Source organism: Hydractinia symbiolongicarpus, chromosome 5 (assembly GCF_029227915.1).
Source record: "Hydractinia symbiolongicarpus strain clone_291-10 chromosome 5, HSymV2.1, whole genome shotgun sequence".
NCBI classification, from domain to species: Eukaryota; Metazoa; Cnidaria; class Hydrozoa; order Anthoathecata; family Hydractiniidae; genus Hydractinia; species Hydractinia symbiolongicarpus.
Genome location: NC_079879.1, coordinates 5,380,671 through 5,400,420, shown reverse-complemented (window position 1 = coordinate 5,400,420; position 19,750 = coordinate 5,380,671). Strand labels below are relative to the sequence as shown.

Sequence of the window (19,750 nt, the reverse complement as noted above, 5' to 3'; positions counted from 1 at the left end):
CCTCATCCCGCGATAGTATTTTCATCCCGGGATGAGTGAAGTAGTCTAATAATGGTTGAACTGGTATAAATTTATGATGAAATTTACTTCAACTATTTTCAATAAAATACATATATATTTTTTTAATTCACTGTGTTTACACGTGTTTTTTTCTAATTTTATTCCAGAATGAAATAAATTATGGTGTTTACAGGCATTTTTTTCTTGATCTTATTCTGAATGATTTTATCCCTGCCTTTTGGACAGAGATGAATTTATCCCGGGATAAAATCTCATCCCCGCCTGAAACCTGTAAAATCATTCCGGAATGAGGTGATATAACGGGATGAGTAGTATCACGTGTAAGCGGTCCCTGAAACATCTTTTACTAAAACATTTTTTAAACGACTCTCAAATTATAGCGGAACAAAATTGCCGTACATGCCCTTAACATTGCCCAGTTGGACAAAAAATTTCATGTCACATCGCCGCGATGTTTGCAGATGTAATTTTGTGCAATTTCAGGCGGCTGCATTTCCAACAGAAGCAAAATACGATTCTGACGTGTTACACGTGCTACACTTTCTCCGAAACCACGGGTAGAGTCATTGCTGAGCAGCATAGTAGAACTTGGGCACTGCGTCACGTAACAGGACATGGGAAGGCACATGTTCAACGTTGGATTTCAGTACATGATTTACGACACAATAAACATTAATTAACCAATTTCTGAAAAGATGCTGAAATAGCAATCCGGTTATTTATTACCTTAATGCGAGTCCATACTTAATGCACGTATTTGAAGAAATTATTTACGCAACAGGACATGGAGCAAGTGAAGCAGTTCAAAGTTCATTTAAACCAATCTCACATCCAAAGATAAGACACTTGCAAATTTTACACTGAATGCATCGCAGTCAGAACGTTATTACAAACGTTTTTTAAAAACGAATATGAAAAACCCTGGCGTCATCATTAATGACGTCACAGTACTAGCACAAACATCGGAGTTCCAAATTGTAATTCCAATCACACAAAACTCTAAGCTTGAAGTCCTGCAACCTAAAAATTGTTTGTTTCTATTGATAAAAAGCTTAGAATTCACAAAATCACAACGCCGTCGTTCCCCCAGGGTTTGTTAGATTTTGTACACACCTTTTACGCTATAGACGAGGTGGAGGATTCATTTCCAACGTTTATATTTGTGTTTTGGTAAAAAACGACATTAATTTTTTTTTAAAGAATTATTTTGTACACGTTACTTATCAGGACTTGTTTAAAACTTTAACTTTTTCAATTTTAAACCTGGCTAAATGCTTAGTCCCGGTCCTTAGCAAATGGGTTTCTTTTAAAGAAATGTGTACCAAAATCACACGAGGTTAAAAAAAGGAAAGCGTCATAATGAAGTGACATATCAATATAAATCAAAAATGAAAAATATATATACAAATGAACTTTTAAATATGCAATGTATTTGTTAAAATTATGTTAGTCAAGTCAATATTATGTAGGTAGAAGTAGCTTGTGTGAAACGAGTAAGGGACCAGCCACGAACCCGATCATTTTTAAAAGGGTAAAATCAAGAGAACAAAATAATTTCGCATCAGAGAACAATGTAGTTTGAAAATTCGGTGTTTCGTATGGAAATTTTGTTAGAGAAAATACTTTTATGAATTGCAAGGAAAAAAATTAATTACTAAAAATATTATTATCATATAATCGTTACAGCGAGTAAGAAAAAAGCAGCTTTAAGAAGGCCTATCTCAACCAGACAATGTTAAAAACATTCGATTGCTTGTTATAATCATAAAAATGACTGTTAATGTAGACTAATATGAATTAAAATGGTCAATTAGATTCTTGCAATTACTTTTTCTACCTCGCTTGAAATTCAGAAAATTTTGTTTAAAGAAAATGAATAATGTACATCATCAACAAAATAGAAAAATTAACATTATGCAATATTATAAACAAATGTGAAAAATTAATTTAAACATATAAACAACTAAATATACAGTACGGCTAATTAGTATTTAATCAAAATAGCGAATAAAGAAACGCAACGACAAAGAAAACTTGTAATTAACGCGAAAATAAAAATAACGTTTTTTTTTCGGACATATTGAATCGCAATCTACAGATTTTAGTACCTGTCAAAGCAAGCTTTCGTCCTCTAGAAATACACCACGCATATCTTGTGGCTGCTTCAAGTCTAAATACTACTTTCTAACTGCATCACACGTTGTTGTATCTTAGAAATTTTTGAATTTATATCACTGGAATTATCTTCTTTTGTGACAGTACATGCAGAGCTTGAGGGGGCTTGCCTCGATAAACCAGACACTAAAGAAACAGACGAATCATCAAGAGCAGAGACAAGTGTCAAATTAGGCGAGAGGGTCGGTGAGGAAGGCGTATCGTCGTCACGCGACTGAAGTATCTCATCTATGTTTGTTATGACAGAATTTTCTGCAGGTTTGAATGTTCTCCATGAAATAAAGTAGCACACAGCTGCAAGTACTACAAATAAAAAAAAGAAAGAAAAAGAATGAATTATTAAACTGTTTTGCCCAATGTCTATAACCGAACTTTTACTTTTGAACAAAATTTATGGATACGACAGATTTCCGATTTTGTAACAAGATTCTCTCAGAGATCGTTGGTATCTAATTAATAATAACACAAACCTTGAAATAAAAGTATAGCTCCAGCCAATTCGTAGCTCAATGTTTTATTATCGTACACAAGACAGCTACCACGCCCTTTACAAGTGGTCTGCCACAGATCACAGGTCTTGTCAATGAAAATCCCAAATAATACAGGTCCGGGCATGGCACCTAGCAGGGTCACGAAAATCCACTGAACTCCAAGTGCATATGCTCTTTCGTTGTCAGGGACACACCTTGTTGAATGAAAGATTGATCAATTCATTAACAAAAAAATCGGTTAAACTTTTTAATTCACCATCAGCTCTTACTGCACATTCCATGGTTTTCAAATTTAACGTTTAAATCTTGAACTTTACTCACCGTTTTGTGCTAGCTAATGCGAACATATATAAAATGAAATGAAATTCTAAGTCCCTACCTCATGACAACCATCTTATTTGGAACAGCATTCACAAAATTTAAGACCAACAGAACAACCACTCCGATTAAGAAGGGAATCATATTTTTACAGTCACGATCGCATTCACCACTGACCCCAGTGACAGGTGCTTTAAACGTGACAGCGTATTCAGTCCAATTGACAACAACTGCAGTTGTCAAGAGAGATGAATTGATGCATGCGCAACCACCAAAAACCTGAAATATTTATTATTACAACATATTAAAGATACGAAATAAACATTGCATACAGATATATAAGAGGGCGTACTTTTGTGGAAAAAATTAAAAGTGTCAGTAATTCTATTTTTAAAAATTAGGAGCTTTCGTCTAATCGGTTTAAACAGTTCTAGTGGAGCCTTACATGAAATTAAACGAGCTAAACATCTACCATAACATGATACACACGCTCTAAAGGGTAGTTTCCACTGCTACAATATATTGTATGAAATATTATAGAATTAATTGTAGAAAATGCTATGTAATATTGTAAAATCACATGCAAGAGGGATATAAATAGTTCGATAATGTTTAAAAGCATAGAAGGAAAAAAGGTATCCAATTCTTTTAAAATTAATTCAAGTTGGTTTAAATCAGATTAATCTAATTCTAAAAACCTTGTATTCTTTAAAGTCACGATATATTGGACGGCGTGATTCTGTAAAATATATTCTACAAGTGCATACAACCTAAAATTGTGCGTAATATATAGTAGCAGCTTACTGTTTTCGTGCTTCTGTACTTGCAACCCAAATGACACGGTGAAAAATAAGTGATGTTGTCAATCCCACACACGGGATTAAATTGTAAGCTTTGACAACCACAGTTCAAGTTGCATGCTGATGTCAAATTTTTCTCAAATGTTTCGATACTAAAAATTAAGTTGAAAATGAATCGCTTTTATTTATACTTAAATAGAAAGTTTAACATGTAACCTGAACATCTATTATGTTGACATTAAAACAAAACAAACACACGGAAAAATAACACAAGCACTTACTTTGTGTGGTCATGATAAGGCTGGTGTATACCAGCTATAACCAGTCGATTACAGCCTGGTATTAAGAAGGATGCTACAGAAACAATAGCAGCTAATTGAAAGAAGAAGCAATAACGAGCAGCAGCTTCACATGTGTCTTTTCCCTTTAACCTTCTCATCAGGTAACTCCCAATAAATATACCGCCTGCAGTACCTGGGATAAGAGTTATACCTGAAGCTATTCCAGCTTTCATTGTAGACACCCCGAACTGTGCTTGTAAATACTTGACAACGAAAGGGCCTAAACCTGTCGCTATTATAGTGCCACATGTCACTGCAAGGGTATTAAACATAAAAGTTGCATTCTTTATTAAATTTAATGTAGCTGGTAGCATGTCTCTTAAATTTCCTTGAATTCGAACATCCTCAGGGCGAATTGTCCCTTCTTTTATAGCTTTTAAACGCATTGCTTTTGCACCAGGCATGGAACGTGGATATGCCAATAAAGCACATGAAGATAGCAATATTAGAATCCCACCAAAGAAATGACCAATCCACCAAGCTCCTATCCACTGTGGATCACTAGGACTTAAATCCATTCCTGGTGGCTGTAAATAAAAGAAAAAACACAGCACTCTAAACTCATGAGAGAAATATTTTTACGTATTGTTAAAGTTTAATTTATCCGAACCCACTGCCTATGTCAAAAATACTGATGTAGGAACGCATTTGCTCTTAAAAAACTGCAACAAAACAAACTTCAGAAAACACCAATAGAACAAATCTTTTTGAAAGATTCTCTGAGTTTCCCAGTGTACAAACAGATAAAATTGTCTAACTCACTTCTATCAGATCCACATAAACATTTAGTAAAGAACCACCAGCCACAAATCCAATTCCTGGTCCAAAGGATGTTGAAACATACCATACACCGAGATACACAGGTGCTACCTTTGGCTTCACATTTTCGTCAATGTATGCTGCACCTAATGTGAACAATGGTGCAGTTCCTGCACCAATTAGAAGTTTTGCAATTATGAAAATGAACAAGTAATACCATTCTGAGGAACCAAGAAGTTCGCATCGAGCTTCTGCAACTGTGTGATTATATGAGGCAGAAATCGAACAAGTTTTGTCATTTGTCATGCCTGTTACTCCATCAGGAATATGCTTACCAATCAACAAGTGTGGTAACACATAAAGGAGACTGCCAAATGATGTTAATAGTGCACCATAACCTAGATATTTGGGCTTATGACCAAAACTGCCATAAAAGCTAAGAAACGCTATGAGTAGCAAGGATGAAATTTCCTTAGCAGCTACTATCATTCCTGACTGCTTGCTTGTTAAATTAAACTGCTTTTCTAAGGTGGACAAACCAACATTGGTAAAGCCATTGATTATCATTCCTAAATCACAACATTATTCCTAATTACCTTCAGCACTGCATCTCTCGATTTATCGCAAATAAACCACACAAAATCAACTTTCAAGAAATTTATACCTTGTGCAACTGAGAAAACAGCCAAAAAGAATAGAAACCATTTCGGACTATTCAATTTTTGCAGTTTCTTTGGTTTGCATTTGCTCCATCCACATGATTGTTCCATAAAATCATACCGACTGCTTGAAATGGACGCATTATCCATTTGTAGTCCAGCAGCAGTATTTCGACTCTGGATACAGTACTCATTCTCCATTGCATTTTATACTCATTATTATCTAAGTAAATAAACTAATTAAAAAGGAAAATTCATTGAAATATTTAAACCCAACAAACAGGAGATGAACAATTTTATATAGCAAAACTGAGGAACAAAGTGTACAGCTGTGTATCAAATACCCAACTGTATCATGTTGCAAAACTTCACATGTCAAATATAAACAAACAATAGACAATAAATATTACACTTTATAACCAGTTTTGTATCTCAAATATTCACAGGTGGAAATATCTTCATGCTCTGAAGCCTCAAGTTGAAATCATCAGCAGTAATGAAAAGCCTAAGACATTGCTCTATAATATGCCTAAATAATTAATCAATAAGCTGCTATACACCAGAGAAATAAAGAAAAATTAAAAATTTACATCTTTTTACATTCTATCATAAATAGCTTTATTGATTCATTATTGAACCAAAACATATTTTCAAGCTCTTTAAATTGGTATTATAATAAAAATTAAAAAATCTTTTTGGTTTAAGTACCGTAAGAGGTCTTTTGCTGCCCCCCATTAAGTGAACATGGTTAATACTCAACCCACTTTGCAAAATTTCTTTCAAAGAACCCTGGTATTTTTAGTATTAATTATTCATTATCAGTGTACATGGAAAAATGAAAGAAAAACGTTTCAAAGTACAGTACATTATCCCCATGAATTATATATATGTGAAAAATGGTACACTTTTTATTCTCCATAAAAATATTTTTTAAGGAAATACTTGGCTTTCAACTTTGTTTCTAAGTAAACTATTTTACAATGTACACACAACATAACTGTGTTTTAATTGACATACAAACCCGAAAACATCAGAAATAAAAAAGTAGTATATATCATACACCCAATCCTGCTTCAATTTGAACAAAAATATAAATAATTAGTCAACTACTATTTATATACAAACTTTTCACAGAAATATTTATAACCCACAAAACATTCAAACTGTTCAATATTTAGAAAATCTTAATTTTTAAAAAATTTAAAACTGAAACTTTAGTTTGTTGAATTAAAAACATCACAGATGGAGTGCAAGAAATATCTTAAATACTTGACACAAATAAATACATAAAGTAAATACATAACTGTAAGACCTCAAGTGCAACAGAGTTGCTTGTTAATCCTTCTTTGACTTGGTTACACTTCCCCCTTTTCCTTGGCAGTAAATTCTCATTAAAATGAATGAAATGTTTATTACAATTAAAAAAAATTATTTGAATAATGGAATGTTTTCACAGTACATCCACAGGTCGGGACACTAATACAAAATAATTGTACATGTGGTTTATAGCACAACATAAAACATCATCAACAAAACAAAAGATTTAATTTCATAAAAAAGTGATAAGTTAGCACATTTTAAGAAATCTTTCAATTTAGTTAAATAATGGCATTGTATAATGACATAGTCAGCCCATTGTTTTAAGAAATAATATTTGAACTATCTTTGTGATATTTTTTAGCATCTACGTCTTTACATGTTCTGACTCCATAAAATTTTGCACATTGAAGAAAACTATCCATAATTAAGGCTTAACACTGCAGCGTGTCTTCAAAATTTCATCAGATATACCTGATAAAGCAGAACGAATCTCTTCCAGTAAAGCCTGTCCTTCTTTAACTGTTGCTCTCAATTCCTCTCCAGCTGCTTCATTTTCTTTCTCCAACTGAGTCAAACTTTGAATTTGCAAACTAGTTGTAGACTTTTCACTGGGAAGTGCATCAATCAAATAATCAATATCCCTCACTGTGTGTGATATTAATGTGGCAAACAAATGGGAATGACCCTCTTGTGTGACATCAGGCGTAGCTTCCGTTGTATTGTCACTGTTTTGATGAAGTGTACTTTTCGTAGCCGTTTGTTGGATAATACCAATGCTGTTGCAAAAATGTTCTGCAAGTTGATTCAAGTGATCTTGTAGTTGTGTTAATCTATCTGCCATCTTTAAAACACAGGTGAATATATATTGTTATTAGTTTTCATACGAAAAGCTAAACATACAAAAGGAACCTCTGCAAAAACATGGTCCCATAATTTGTCAAAGTACAGGTTACCTAATATGAGAAAAGCCACACATTTTGGTAATTTTCCAGAGCATAATTGTACATCAGAACAAATAAAAAATTATAAATGATCATTGCTGTAAATTTCCTGAATCATCTCACATGACAGTTATAGAAAATATTATTTCAACCAGCCCACTATATTTAGAAGAAAATAAGTGAAACACTAGTGGTTTTATTGATTTTAATTTAAGTTGTACTTTTTACACAAAACTATCTTAAGAAGCAAAAAATGAGAAAAAAAGAAATAAGGAGGTTCAAATCAATTGTTTGGAAGAAAATTATTAATGTGGGTGTTTTTTCTCCTATGTTTTAAAACCTGCTTGTCGTTATTTATTTTTATTTTTAGCGCTTTTAAATTTTATTGATAATTTACTTTTAACAAAAAGTCGAATTTCTCTCGTTGACAAATTTTTTAAGATATTTTTTAACTTTTATAAACCTGGTGTGAATAGAAAACTTTTTTTACATCCTGTTATCAATAGAAGATGAATTATAATTCTGTTTATCAATTATCTTTTTTCGATATTGTATTATAAACATTTTGTTGATAAAAGCAGAAAAATCAAGGTGCAAAGGTCACTAATCTACATTCATTACTCACAATTAGATTAAAGGCAAGCAGTAATGAAAGTATTCTTGCAATTTAATGTTGTGAGTAAATAAAAATATAGGAAAAATTTGATGGCAGTAGAGCATAATTTATCTTTGAGATAATGACTTTAACACATTTAACAATTTAAGGCCAGGGATGGGCAAACAAGTGTCATTTTGACAAAAAAAATTATGTTAATCAATTCACCTTTATAATATCTATGCATTGATAAAGTTTAAATGCACATCCTTTAGCAGGTCTAAAATTACTAATGCATAATTAAATCTGAAATTCTTTAAATGTAAATATATTGAGAACAAAAAGAGCTTTTGAAGAAAAACTTGTTAACCAACTTTTTAGGATCTCTATATAATATAAAGTCCAACATCATTTTATACCCCAGGTTCTCTTTAACATTTCGATGATATCAGCAATGACTAGTCAATATATATAACAAAAAACATATTCTCTAGAAATTCCTTTAGGCTTTTATTATACAGACTTTGCATTTCTAAAATGTGACATGATCTATGCATAAGTAGTACAATATACAATATATATACCAAGTAGTAAAATATACAATATATATACCAAGTCTGTCAAAGTTTTGAAACAAGGCAAAACTTTTTTCCAAATTATTTTAGAATTGTATATATCACTCATTTTGCGTTACCTGTATTGCAAGGACAGGACAACAATTTATTATCAGCACAATATTATCAGGGTTTTTTTTCAAGTCCTCAGATTGCAACAAAACATTTAAGAACATAACAATAATAAAAGGCAATTAAGAAATTTTCTAATAAAAATAAAGTGTTTCCACATGTCTACTAATGTACATCAGCTTTTCGCTAGTAATACATTGTGGTTGTACTAGGGACTTAGTCAGGATCTATCAACAGACCAACTTCATCAGTATGGAAACTAGTGTACTTTTACTAAATAAACATTCCGTCTATGATTTCTCATTTATGAAACTTTGAATAAATGGTTAAACTTTAATAAATGGGTTTTGTTTGTCCGTATGTGCAGTAAAGAAGACAATACTACTAAATAAATTGAGGTTTTAAAAAGACAAAATTCCTTTATTTTTTGACAAATTTTATCTGAATGACAAACAGCAATAGTAAAAGAGTTAAAAGTATTATTTAGATAGTGTTTGTCCATTACCCAAATCGTTTATAAACAGGAAAGATAAAATACATAATCGAAGCAACATAATCAGGACAGGCCCGCTTATATGTACGACAGTTAAAAAATATTATTTGGCATTTATGTAGCTACGGCAGTTAAAAATATTATTCACTTATAGAAATAACATAATCAGGGCAGGCCAGGCCAGCTTATGTACGACAGTCTGATATTATTTCTCACTTATAGAACGAACATAATCAGGGCAGACAGGCAGGGTTCAATACACTTTTACCTTATTCCTCACTTATAGAATGAACATGTAATCAGGGTTGAGCGGCTTTCAAACCATTTGTATCACTTCTGGCAAGCAAATAGCCCTTTGTGGCAAAGATTTTCTAAAATGAAACGAAATTTCGTGGAAAATGAATTTTGAGATTTTAATAACTTTTCACCAGACTTAATTCCAGTAAAATGAATAATTTAGGTCATCCCCAGAATTCAATTCCCGCGAAAAAATGAAAAATGAGCCAACCACCCATCTGCAAAATCTACCTCCATGAAAATTTAGTTACTTTAAAGTATATTATGTTAAAATGTACTCACAAGAGAAGTTTATATTTATAAAAATGTCAAGTTTTTTTTTCGCTATGCCTAGTTTTCAATGGTGTTTTATCCTGCAGAGAAAGAAAAGCACGAAATCCATTATTTTGTAACAATAATTTGTCAATATTTCATTCACAAAAGTTCAAATAAAAAGCCAATCACAGCCTGCCTGGCCAGCCATTAAATCAGCGTTCATAATCCGGTCACTACGTCATAATAATCTGGTCATGCTGACCTAATCAGGCTGTCCTGTTTATAAACATCTGGGCAAAACATAGCTAGCTAGCTGAAGCTGCTCTGCAAAAAAATAATTAAAGGTAATGCTATACTACTTAATAATTCGCTATAACCAGTCTATTCTGACCCCGAATTAATGTAGAAAGATTGAAATAAATCCTTCGCAGAGCAAAATATAAAGCTAGCTTGCAAGATATAGCTATATATAGCAAGCAGCTTATAGATAGTGTGTGGCTTTTGATAGGATTATTGATGGGATTATAGTGTTGTTAAAAACGCTTTTTATATAAAAAAAGAGAGAAGAACGATGTATATAGGAGTGCTTTTCTACATCAAAATAATTGTATAGGCAACATTGAAAAATGAAAAAATCTTACAAAAAAAATTTAACGTACCATAAACACAACATCTACAACAGTGTAAAAAAGGACCGTCTGAAAAACTGCATAAAGTAAAACCCCGTAACCCGTTGCGACGGTAAAAGCTCCCCAGATTTCAAGCAACAATTTCGGGACCCCCCGGACGATTCCTCTGACGATCTTGAACCCTCAAAGTTTGCAAGTCTTTTTTTTTTTGTTTTTTTTTTTGTTTTTTTTTAACAACTATAAACACATAATATAAAGATTGACACCACACGACTAACGACGTTGAATTCTGCTTTCTTGTACGGCAAGTTCAATATCTCCGTCTAAATTATGTGTCTTTTCAGACATCGATCGTGTTCCTCTGTCACATAACAACCATGAAACGAATTAACAAAAATTCAATCGGGTCTTTATCCAAGCACTAACAATTGACTTCGAAAGCTGGCGTTTTTCGGCAATTAAATCCGCGGCATGCGATTAAAAACGTTGGGTAAGTCATCCACATATTACTTTCTGAATATAAAGGAGATAACATATTCAAAATGCGTTAGACCTATGTACTTTCCCAAACCTTGTGGAGATAATGATTTCCTATTCTCCATATGCCCTGCTTTTAGCACACAGATTAGCGCCGTAGATTAGTGGTTATAGCTTTCGTACTTTGTGCGGGAGACCGGGGTTCGATTCCTCTTGACGGCGATTCAACATGGGCGAGTGAATGTTACCATAGCCCCGGGTTAACCCAAGCCATGTGAGGTAAATTGGGAAGATGGCACACTGTGTGGGCCGTTGGATGTTGCCGGGAGTTGTCTAGTAGAGCGCGGGCTCTAATTGGGTCTGCGTAGCTCAAAATGAGCATTAAATACTCTAGGACTCTCCATCTACGCCATGGCCCCTCCTGGAAATAATAGACAGGGTATATCCCTCGATATTTGTGAGGCTAGCCATGTAGAATATGCACATCTAATAGTATAGACTCTAAACAACAGCGTAGTATGGAGCGTATTTTCCTGTAGCACACTGTAGTGAGGCGCATCAATGTCTGTTGGCGAGTGTAGCAGGCACTTTCTTTCCTTGTAGTAGAATGTAGTAAAGCGTAATTTTTCGTATCGATGTGTGTGGCAGTACGTTATTTTCTGTAGCAGGCCGTAGTAGAGCGTATTTCTCTGTAGTAAAGTGTAGTAGCCTGTAGTAGAGTGTAGTAGCCTGTAGTAAAGCGTAGTGAAGCGTATTTCTCTGTAGTAGAGTGTAGTACACTGTAGTAGGGCGTAGTATTAGAGCGTGTTTCTATGTATTAGAGTGTAGTAGGCTGTAGTAGTTCATAGTGGAGTGTAGTAGGCTGTAGTCGAGCCTAGTATCCTTTAGTAGCCTGTAGTAGAGTGTAGTAGGCTGTAGTAGAGCATAGTAGAGTGGATTTTTTAGTAGTAGAGCGTATTTCTTCGTATAAAAGCAAAGTAGGGATGCATTTCTTTGTATATTAGAGTGTAGTACGACGTCTTTTTCTAGTGGTGTGCAACATAACTGTCCACTTTTAAAATGAGAGTAAAAAGTTAATTACAATTCATCGCCGTCCCAACTCTATTCATACATCATCAGGTTTTTTCAACCTTACAAAATACATCACAAGCAAATTATTTCTTTAGGACCACGAGTCAACCTGAGGACACAAATCATCAATTCTTCACAAGTTATTTCTGCGCAAATTGAGTTTCCCCTTTTCTTTTCATAGATAAAAGATGTGATTTTTTAGCTTCTGGTTTTCGTATACCCATCGATAATGTGCGTGTGTAATCATAACGTGGTAATATCAATTAGCGAAAGTTTTAAAGGCAAAAAATAGTCCTCCTTAAATTCGTAAAAAGTCGATTTTCGCGAAATGTAAAGGTTTTCGCGAAAGTTTCTGCATTAATATAAGCCATTGGAGTTACTATAGAAATCATCCATCTTGTTTTGGGTCATTGTTTAAGATAGAAAATTTTGTTTATTTACTTTCTGGTAATCTTTCATTGTATGTTTAATTGTTTTTTGATTTATTTTTTTAGGTGATGTATGTATGTATTTATTTTCGTCAGAAAAACTTAAACATTATAATAATGAATGGGCAATACAACCTCGAAACTTTACGACACAAGAACGGGGACTATCTGCATGTGAAAAACACACCTAATATTGATTTGATTGCAAAAATTGCGAAACTGAAAAAAGAAACTGACAAAAAGCCGTGTTGTGAACACACAAAACTTAGAAAAAAAAACAACTATGTATTTCCATATGAAATTTTTACTTCGTTAAAAAAGGAAGTAAGCTCTAATTTTATGATGCATGGTGCTTGATGATAACACGATCTGCGTCTTTTACTTGCTCCTGGCAATTTATTTTGTAATCTTATTTATTTGAACGGTGAAAGTATCATCACGTTTTCTCGCAGCTAGAGGGGAGGCAACCTCGTTCCCAGGGCTCTTTTTTTTAACTTGAGCGTGTTCAGACATTAAAAAAGTGAAAAATAGCCCTGGGAACGAGGTGGGGGGGGGGGGTCGAGAGTTTTATCCAGTTCCGGTTTTATCCGTGATGGTGAAGGCTTCATTTGTCCCGGGGATCAGAGGTTCATCTGGGAGAGTTTTGAGAAACTTGCCGAGGGCTGTTTTAAACTTTTAGACTGGACATGAAGTGATGCTTCTTAGAGACTTGGGCAGGGCCTTGAAGGTTCTTGGAGCTTAATAACGGAAGCTATTGTGTAGTTTAGCGAAGCTTGTGGAATTGTTCAGCACCGGTGGTAGTTGATAGAGATGCCCTTTTCTTTGTGTTGCATGGGTTTGCGTGGGTGGGTGAAGGTTTGGGACAATGCCTTCAGCTATTTTCCAACTGTATATGACTTCATATCGTTCATGTGGTCACTGTAACGAGTACAATTTGAGCTGTTTAAGTGCGTTGTTGTAAGTCATTCTGTTTGTGGCGCCGTAGATTAGTGGTTATAGCTCTTGTACTCTGTGCGGGAGACCGGGGTTCCATTCCTCTTGACGGCGATTCAACATGGGCGAGTGAATGTTACCATAGCCCCGGGTTAACCCAAGCCATGTGAGGGAAATTGGGAAGATGGCACACTGTGTGGGCCGTTGGATGTTGCCAGGAGTTGTCTAGTAGAGCGCGGGCTCTAATTGGGTCTGCGTACCTCAAAATGAGCATTAAATACTCTAGGACTCTCCATCTACGCCATGGCCCCTCCTGGAAATAATAGACAGGGTATATCCCTCGATATTTGTGAGGCTAGCCATGTAAAATATGCACATCTATCTATCTTTACACAGTTGATCTCCATTGCAGAGCTTCTAGTACCTTGATTTGATTTGTCCTTTACTAGCAGGAGACCAGAGTTGAGAGGAGTACTCGAGTCTAGGGGTGACAAGGGATTTCCATAGTGATAAGAGAACTTCTGGTGATCATGATCAAAGGACTCGAAGAATCCAGCTTGTAAGTTCTTTTGTATTTTCTATGATTTTATTTATATGTGATTTGAAGGTTAGCATCATCTGTCATTAGTATCCCAAGACCTTTGGTTTGTGTTGATGCTGTTGTTTTGTACTTTGACTTTGACTTCAGATCTAGGTCTTTTCCGTACTGCAGGATTTCAAACTTTGTATCGTTGAACATCATGTTGTTTTGTTTACTCCATTCGTAGACTGAGTTTAGGTCTGCTTGCATTTTTTGAATGTCACTTTCAGAGCTAACCTTCATTGTAAGTCTTGTATTATCTGCAAAGCTTGAGAGTGATGCGTCCTTTAAAGAAAAATCAATATCCCCCATAAGGATAAGGAATATGAGCAGTCCAAGCACACTTCCTTGTGGTACGCCAGAGGTGACTTTTGTGGTGCATGAGTGGTGGCTATTTACTGAGACGTACTGGGTTCTGTTTTCAGGAAGGACTTCAGCCATACTAAACCGTAATTAAGAGAGTTTTGTGTTTGAAGTAAAATTGGATGCTGTTTTTCTGTAATTCTGATATTCCCTTATCAAAGGATGTGTTTGAGGTATAACATTTATTCTTTGTTTAAAAATCTTTAGGTCATGTTAAATTTAAAGGTTTATGTAGAATCACAGTAATAAAATCGTAGAAGTATAAACAACAGTTTTAAAGAAATGGTAAATACATTAAAAAGTATGTTGATATGGAATTAAACATTCATTAAACAAATACTGCAATTAAGGCACACTCAATTATACCTTATCCCTGACTGTTCTAAAAAATGGTAGATATAGTACCTTAAGGAAAGAAATTATTTGCGGAAGAAATTTGTATGGAACTTATTTCATAAAATTAACCAGTCAAGAAATTAACGCAAATTAAATTAATGGTCATGAAATTAATGTGGTCAATGAAATTATATTGTAAAAGGCATTTAATTAATGCGCTTGAGAAAGGTTGATTTCAAAAAGGCATTTAATTAATGCAAATTTGAGCAACAATCTAATCCACAGTGGTGAAGCGGTCTCCTCTTTACAAGGCGATTTGGAAATTGAAGTAAAAGTTTTCATTATTTTAAAAGACATGTTAAAACTTTGGAAGAAAAAGTGATTTCAGATAATTGTCCACTGAAATCAGAGTATGAAGATGATACAAAAGCTATTTTAAAAGTGATTGTTAAAAAAGAAACACTGTTAAGCTATCGTATTTGTAAAAAAATGTATTTTTATGTTTTCTAGACCTTTAATATATTATAAAAAAGTCACCAAATTAACAGTATTTCAATTAACCAGTCATAAAATCAACAGTCCTTAAATTAACACTGCATTTAATTAATGGTCATTAAATTAACACAAATTTTGAAAATCTGCTTAATTTTATGACTCGTTAATTTCATGAAATAACATAAAAGCTTTGAAAATTTGCAATAATTATGCGTCTCATTAATTTGCTCAAATAAAGTATATAAGTATTTGTTGATAATATGACATGTTGATAATAACAAAGCATTTGGATGTGGTGCATTTAAGATATAATCAGGCTTGGAGGAAAGAATACGGAAGGAGAAACAACTCTTTAAATCTATTGAAACACTGCGTGAGGTTCTAGCAGGTGTCTGTATAGAAACTTAATTTGAAATTTTGGCGGTTATGTGACTAAATTATTCGTGAATAAGAATTCGCAACTATGATTGGTTATAAAAACAATTAGATAATTTGATGATGAATTTGATAATATTATCAAAACAAGAAGCCATATTGAAATCGGTAAAATTTCTTTTGTTCTTATGTTAACATAATTAGCGAAGAAGCACATGCTCGACACTTTTGTAAACAAAAAGAAAAAGTTTATATCTCGTTTTAAAACGACGTTCTGTTATAAGAAGTTATTTCTTTAGTTAGAATAAACATTAATCCAGCACACATTTTGTCGGCACTCGTCCGGCGCATATCTATCTATATTGTTTTTCATGATCAAAGTGGTATACTCAAGCCTGCAAAAATAGGTTAATATCATGGTTAAACGCTCATTTTCAAACGTATTGTTGAAGTTTTTAATAGCAATGTTTACCGTCTTATATTAGGCACACTTTCCATACAAATATCACGTGCCTGCAGCGTGTTACAGTCAGATTTCAGTAGAAAAAAGTTAGCCCCTATTAAAGGAGAATATGGAATTTGATCAATTTTTTGCGAAAAAGACTCGGTCGAGCACCTCACGCACTGATTCTTTTGAAATTAAAAACAATAGAAAATTCAATACATTTAAAGCGTACAGAAATGAAGTTGTTTCTCCTTCCGTATTCTTTCCTCCAAGAATCAGGTTATATGTTTTTCATTCTACAAATAAATAAAACTGTTACTTGTGATATTTCATTTTAAAAAAAATGTATTTTTTTGTATTAGAATACTTACAGCTATTTTTAGGTGTAAGAGATGTACTAAATAGGGTTACATTATAGCTAGATAACTATACTAAAAGATAACTATTTTTAACTACAGATAATGCAGTTGTGTGGAAAGTTTAGTAAAATTTTCATGTAGACTTCCTTAACAGTTAGAACAGGACTTTCAAAGACAACCAAAGCAACTTTTAAACTTTAAAAAAATTGGGTCCTTCTGATAAGTCAGGCAATACTACCTCAATAAAAGGAGTAGTCCAAAACAATGGCAACAAAAAATTTCACCCAAGAAAAATTTTAAGCACATTTAATTCATTTTTGTCAGTGTTGGTGCCAAACTAGCCCCAAAGTTCTCTTCTGGCACCACTAATTTTAATCCACCTGCAAGCAGGCATGGTTTTTGGTGGGCTCCTATTGAGACAAAAAGTGTCAAAAAAATAATTAGTTGACTAAAAAAGGCTTGAACAGAATTGGTTAGCGGCTGCTAAAAGCAGGTACGCCAGTTGTTAGTATTTGTTTATCAAGTTTTTTTAACAAATCATTATTTACTGGTTATGTACCCAAATGTTGGAATACTAAAACCTGGTTTTCCCCTGGCACTAAAGAGTACTAACACACGCTAATAAGCCATAGTTGTTAAGCACTAAGAAGCACTAAAAAATAGCATCTGCTTCAAAGTGGTTTACACTATATAAGAATTAAATATATAGAGCTCTTTTGAGCATGAGACGTAGAAGAAGAAGCTTGATTTTGTTGTTGTTATTACCACGACTGAGAAAGAAAGCAAAGAAAAGAAGAATTTGCCAATTTAATCAAAGAAGTTTGAGAATACTTTTTTAGGTATTTTCGTATGAGCCCTAAAAGATTTTCCCACTGCTTTGGACAGCATTTCTTCCTCAGCAAGACACGATGGTGGACTATGTATTTATAGTTCTTTCCATTAAAATTTTCTTCTATAATTTATTTTGAAAAGATAGACTTTTACAAACCAAACAAGCATTCACAAAAATTATTTCTAAAATTTTGAAATTGAGCTCTGTATGAACACTTCTGCATAAACCTTTGGTGCCTTTAATTTTTAATAAAAACAATGAATGAATTTTCTGTGTTGGACCCCCTGCTTTTTCTTTTGTATATTGATGACTTAAAATCTGTCATCAATTTAAATTATTACCATCTATATGCAATGATACAATAATTATTTCATCCTATAAACACTTGGATACCCTTGTCTTGTAGGTCAAGTTAGAACTTTTGCAAGTCGCAGGCCATTCCTTGAGACGATTCCTTAGTATTCAAACATCATTTCTATACAGCTTGAATAACATAATGTTATGGAAAACAAAAAGTAGATAAGTGTGAAACACACTTGCAAATATTCACATCGCACTTGTAAATTTTGCTTAAGAGTGCGATTTTCCACACACCATAGCACCCGTAATTTTTTTAGCGGTTGCTTTTTGTAGCTCTGGCATAGTTTTATTTAAGAAATGGCCTGAAGTTGACCTCTGGCTGAATAATAACAAAATAACTAATAATACAGACAAAACTGAAACAACCTTTTTTGACAACCACGGCCAGTTAAAAAAAATTGAGAACAAAACTATTAATTATATGGGTATTCCTTTGAAGAGGAGCAAAAAAGTTAAATATCTTGGGGGTAATATTTGATTAAAATATGCAATGGAAAGATCACATTAATGACATAAATAGAAAAATCCTAATTAACTATTCAAAATTAAAACCATTGCATCTTGTTTAACATCTCACACCAAAAACCTTTTAATTAATGTCATATTTTTACTACTACTCCTTAGCATGGGCTTGTGCCACCAGGTAGATTAGGAAAACTAGAAAAACTATTAAAATGTGTCCGTACCTTTCTTGGGAAAGAAAGAGATTATTCAATGAATAATTTGCTCATCAAAAACGATGCCATGTTAGTTTTTAAAGCCATGAATCACATTGCTCCTGATTACATGTGCCCAAAATTCCTTTTAGCAAAAAAACTACCACAATTACCAAACAAGAGGAGCTTCTAAAAACACACTTTCCTTGGTCAGCACGGAATTTGGCAAAAAAGCCTTCCTGTTTGAGCTGCAAAAGTGTGGAAGTCTGCTTTCTTTTAAGAATTTCATCTCTAATGTATTTGGTAAATTCTAATAGAGATTACTATTTAATTTTTATTTTTAATTCTTTTTATTTTTAATTTTAACAGCTTATAAAATATGGTACTATTGGGTTGATTGGGCTGAGGCAGTCTAAGGTTTATCATTTTTTGTTTTAGTGACGCCCACTATCATTATTATTATTATTATTATTATTATTATTATTATTATTATTATTATTATTATTATTATTATTATTATTATTATTATTATTATTATTATTATTATTATTATTATTATTATTATTATTATTATTATTATTATTATTATTTTAACACATGCTGATCAAAGAACTTGCTTTTTATTTTAGCTTGTGCATTTAATTAAAGTCTGTTTGATTTGCTTATATTATGGGGCTACACAGTTTTTTTTTGATGGTTTCACCCCTTCTCCCCTTTGTCCATACTTATCCACTTTGTTAACCCCATGTCCATATGAACACAAATTAGGATATTTTCTACGATTGTTGAAGCTTGAAAGCTCAGCTTCAGCTCAGTAAAAGCAGAAGAAATTCCCTTAGGCAAAAACAAGTAAAGATATCTTTTTTCAAAATGCTGCTCCTGTAAATAGATAACAAAAAGACTTGTATAATGCTCTCTTCTCTCTAAAAATACAAATAAATCAACAAGAAATACAAAAAGTACTTTGTAAAGGATGTCTGATAAATACATTTTTGTCTTAATTTTTGCTAACTCTTCCTGCGTAAGATGTGGACGTCCTTATGGACCCTGCATAGCCTATGTGAAATTCCACAGGGGAATGTCTGTCATCAGTCTTGCCTATGTGTTAGCATAGAGTAATAAGATTTACTTCGACAGGGGGCTATTACTATGATTATATAGGTGCAATGGTAATGGCATTTTAATTATAAAACCCCCAGTTTTTAAATTGGCTTACAGACAAACAGTGAGTAATGTAATATAGATATGGACAGGGTTATT

General features: G+C 33.3%; 2 protein-coding genes across 2 annotated transcripts; both read right to left on the bottom strand.

The window, feature by feature from the left end:
- Positions 1 to 1,381: 1,381 nt before the first annotated feature.
- LOC130644350 (solute carrier organic anion transporter family member 4A1-like) lies at positions 1,382 to 10,885 on the bottom strand. Its single transcript, XM_057449914.1, has 8 exons — positions 10,811 to 10,885; positions 5,570 to 5,787; positions 4,909 to 5,474; positions 4,087 to 4,673; positions 3,810 to 3,957; positions 3,067 to 3,284; positions 2,667 to 2,881; positions 1,382 to 2,499 (listed from the first exon to the last, which is right to left on the bottom strand). The coding sequence occupies exons 2-8, from the start codon at positions 5,763 to 5,765 to the stop codon at positions 2,192 to 2,194; spliced, it is 2,238 nt and encodes a 745-aa protein (XP_057305897.1). The 5' UTR covers positions 5,766 to 5,787; positions 10,811 to 10,885; the 3' UTR covers positions 1,382 to 2,191.
- Positions 6,069 to 8,022, bottom strand: LOC130644358 (mediator of RNA polymerase II transcription subunit 21-like). The gene has a single exon (XM_057449924.1). The coding sequence runs from the start codon at positions 7,723 to 7,725 to the stop codon at positions 7,309 to 7,311; it is 417 nt and encodes a 138-aa protein (XP_057305907.1). The 5' UTR covers positions 7,726 to 8,022; the 3' UTR covers positions 6,069 to 7,308.
- Positions 10,886 to 19,750: the final 8,865 nt, after the last annotated feature.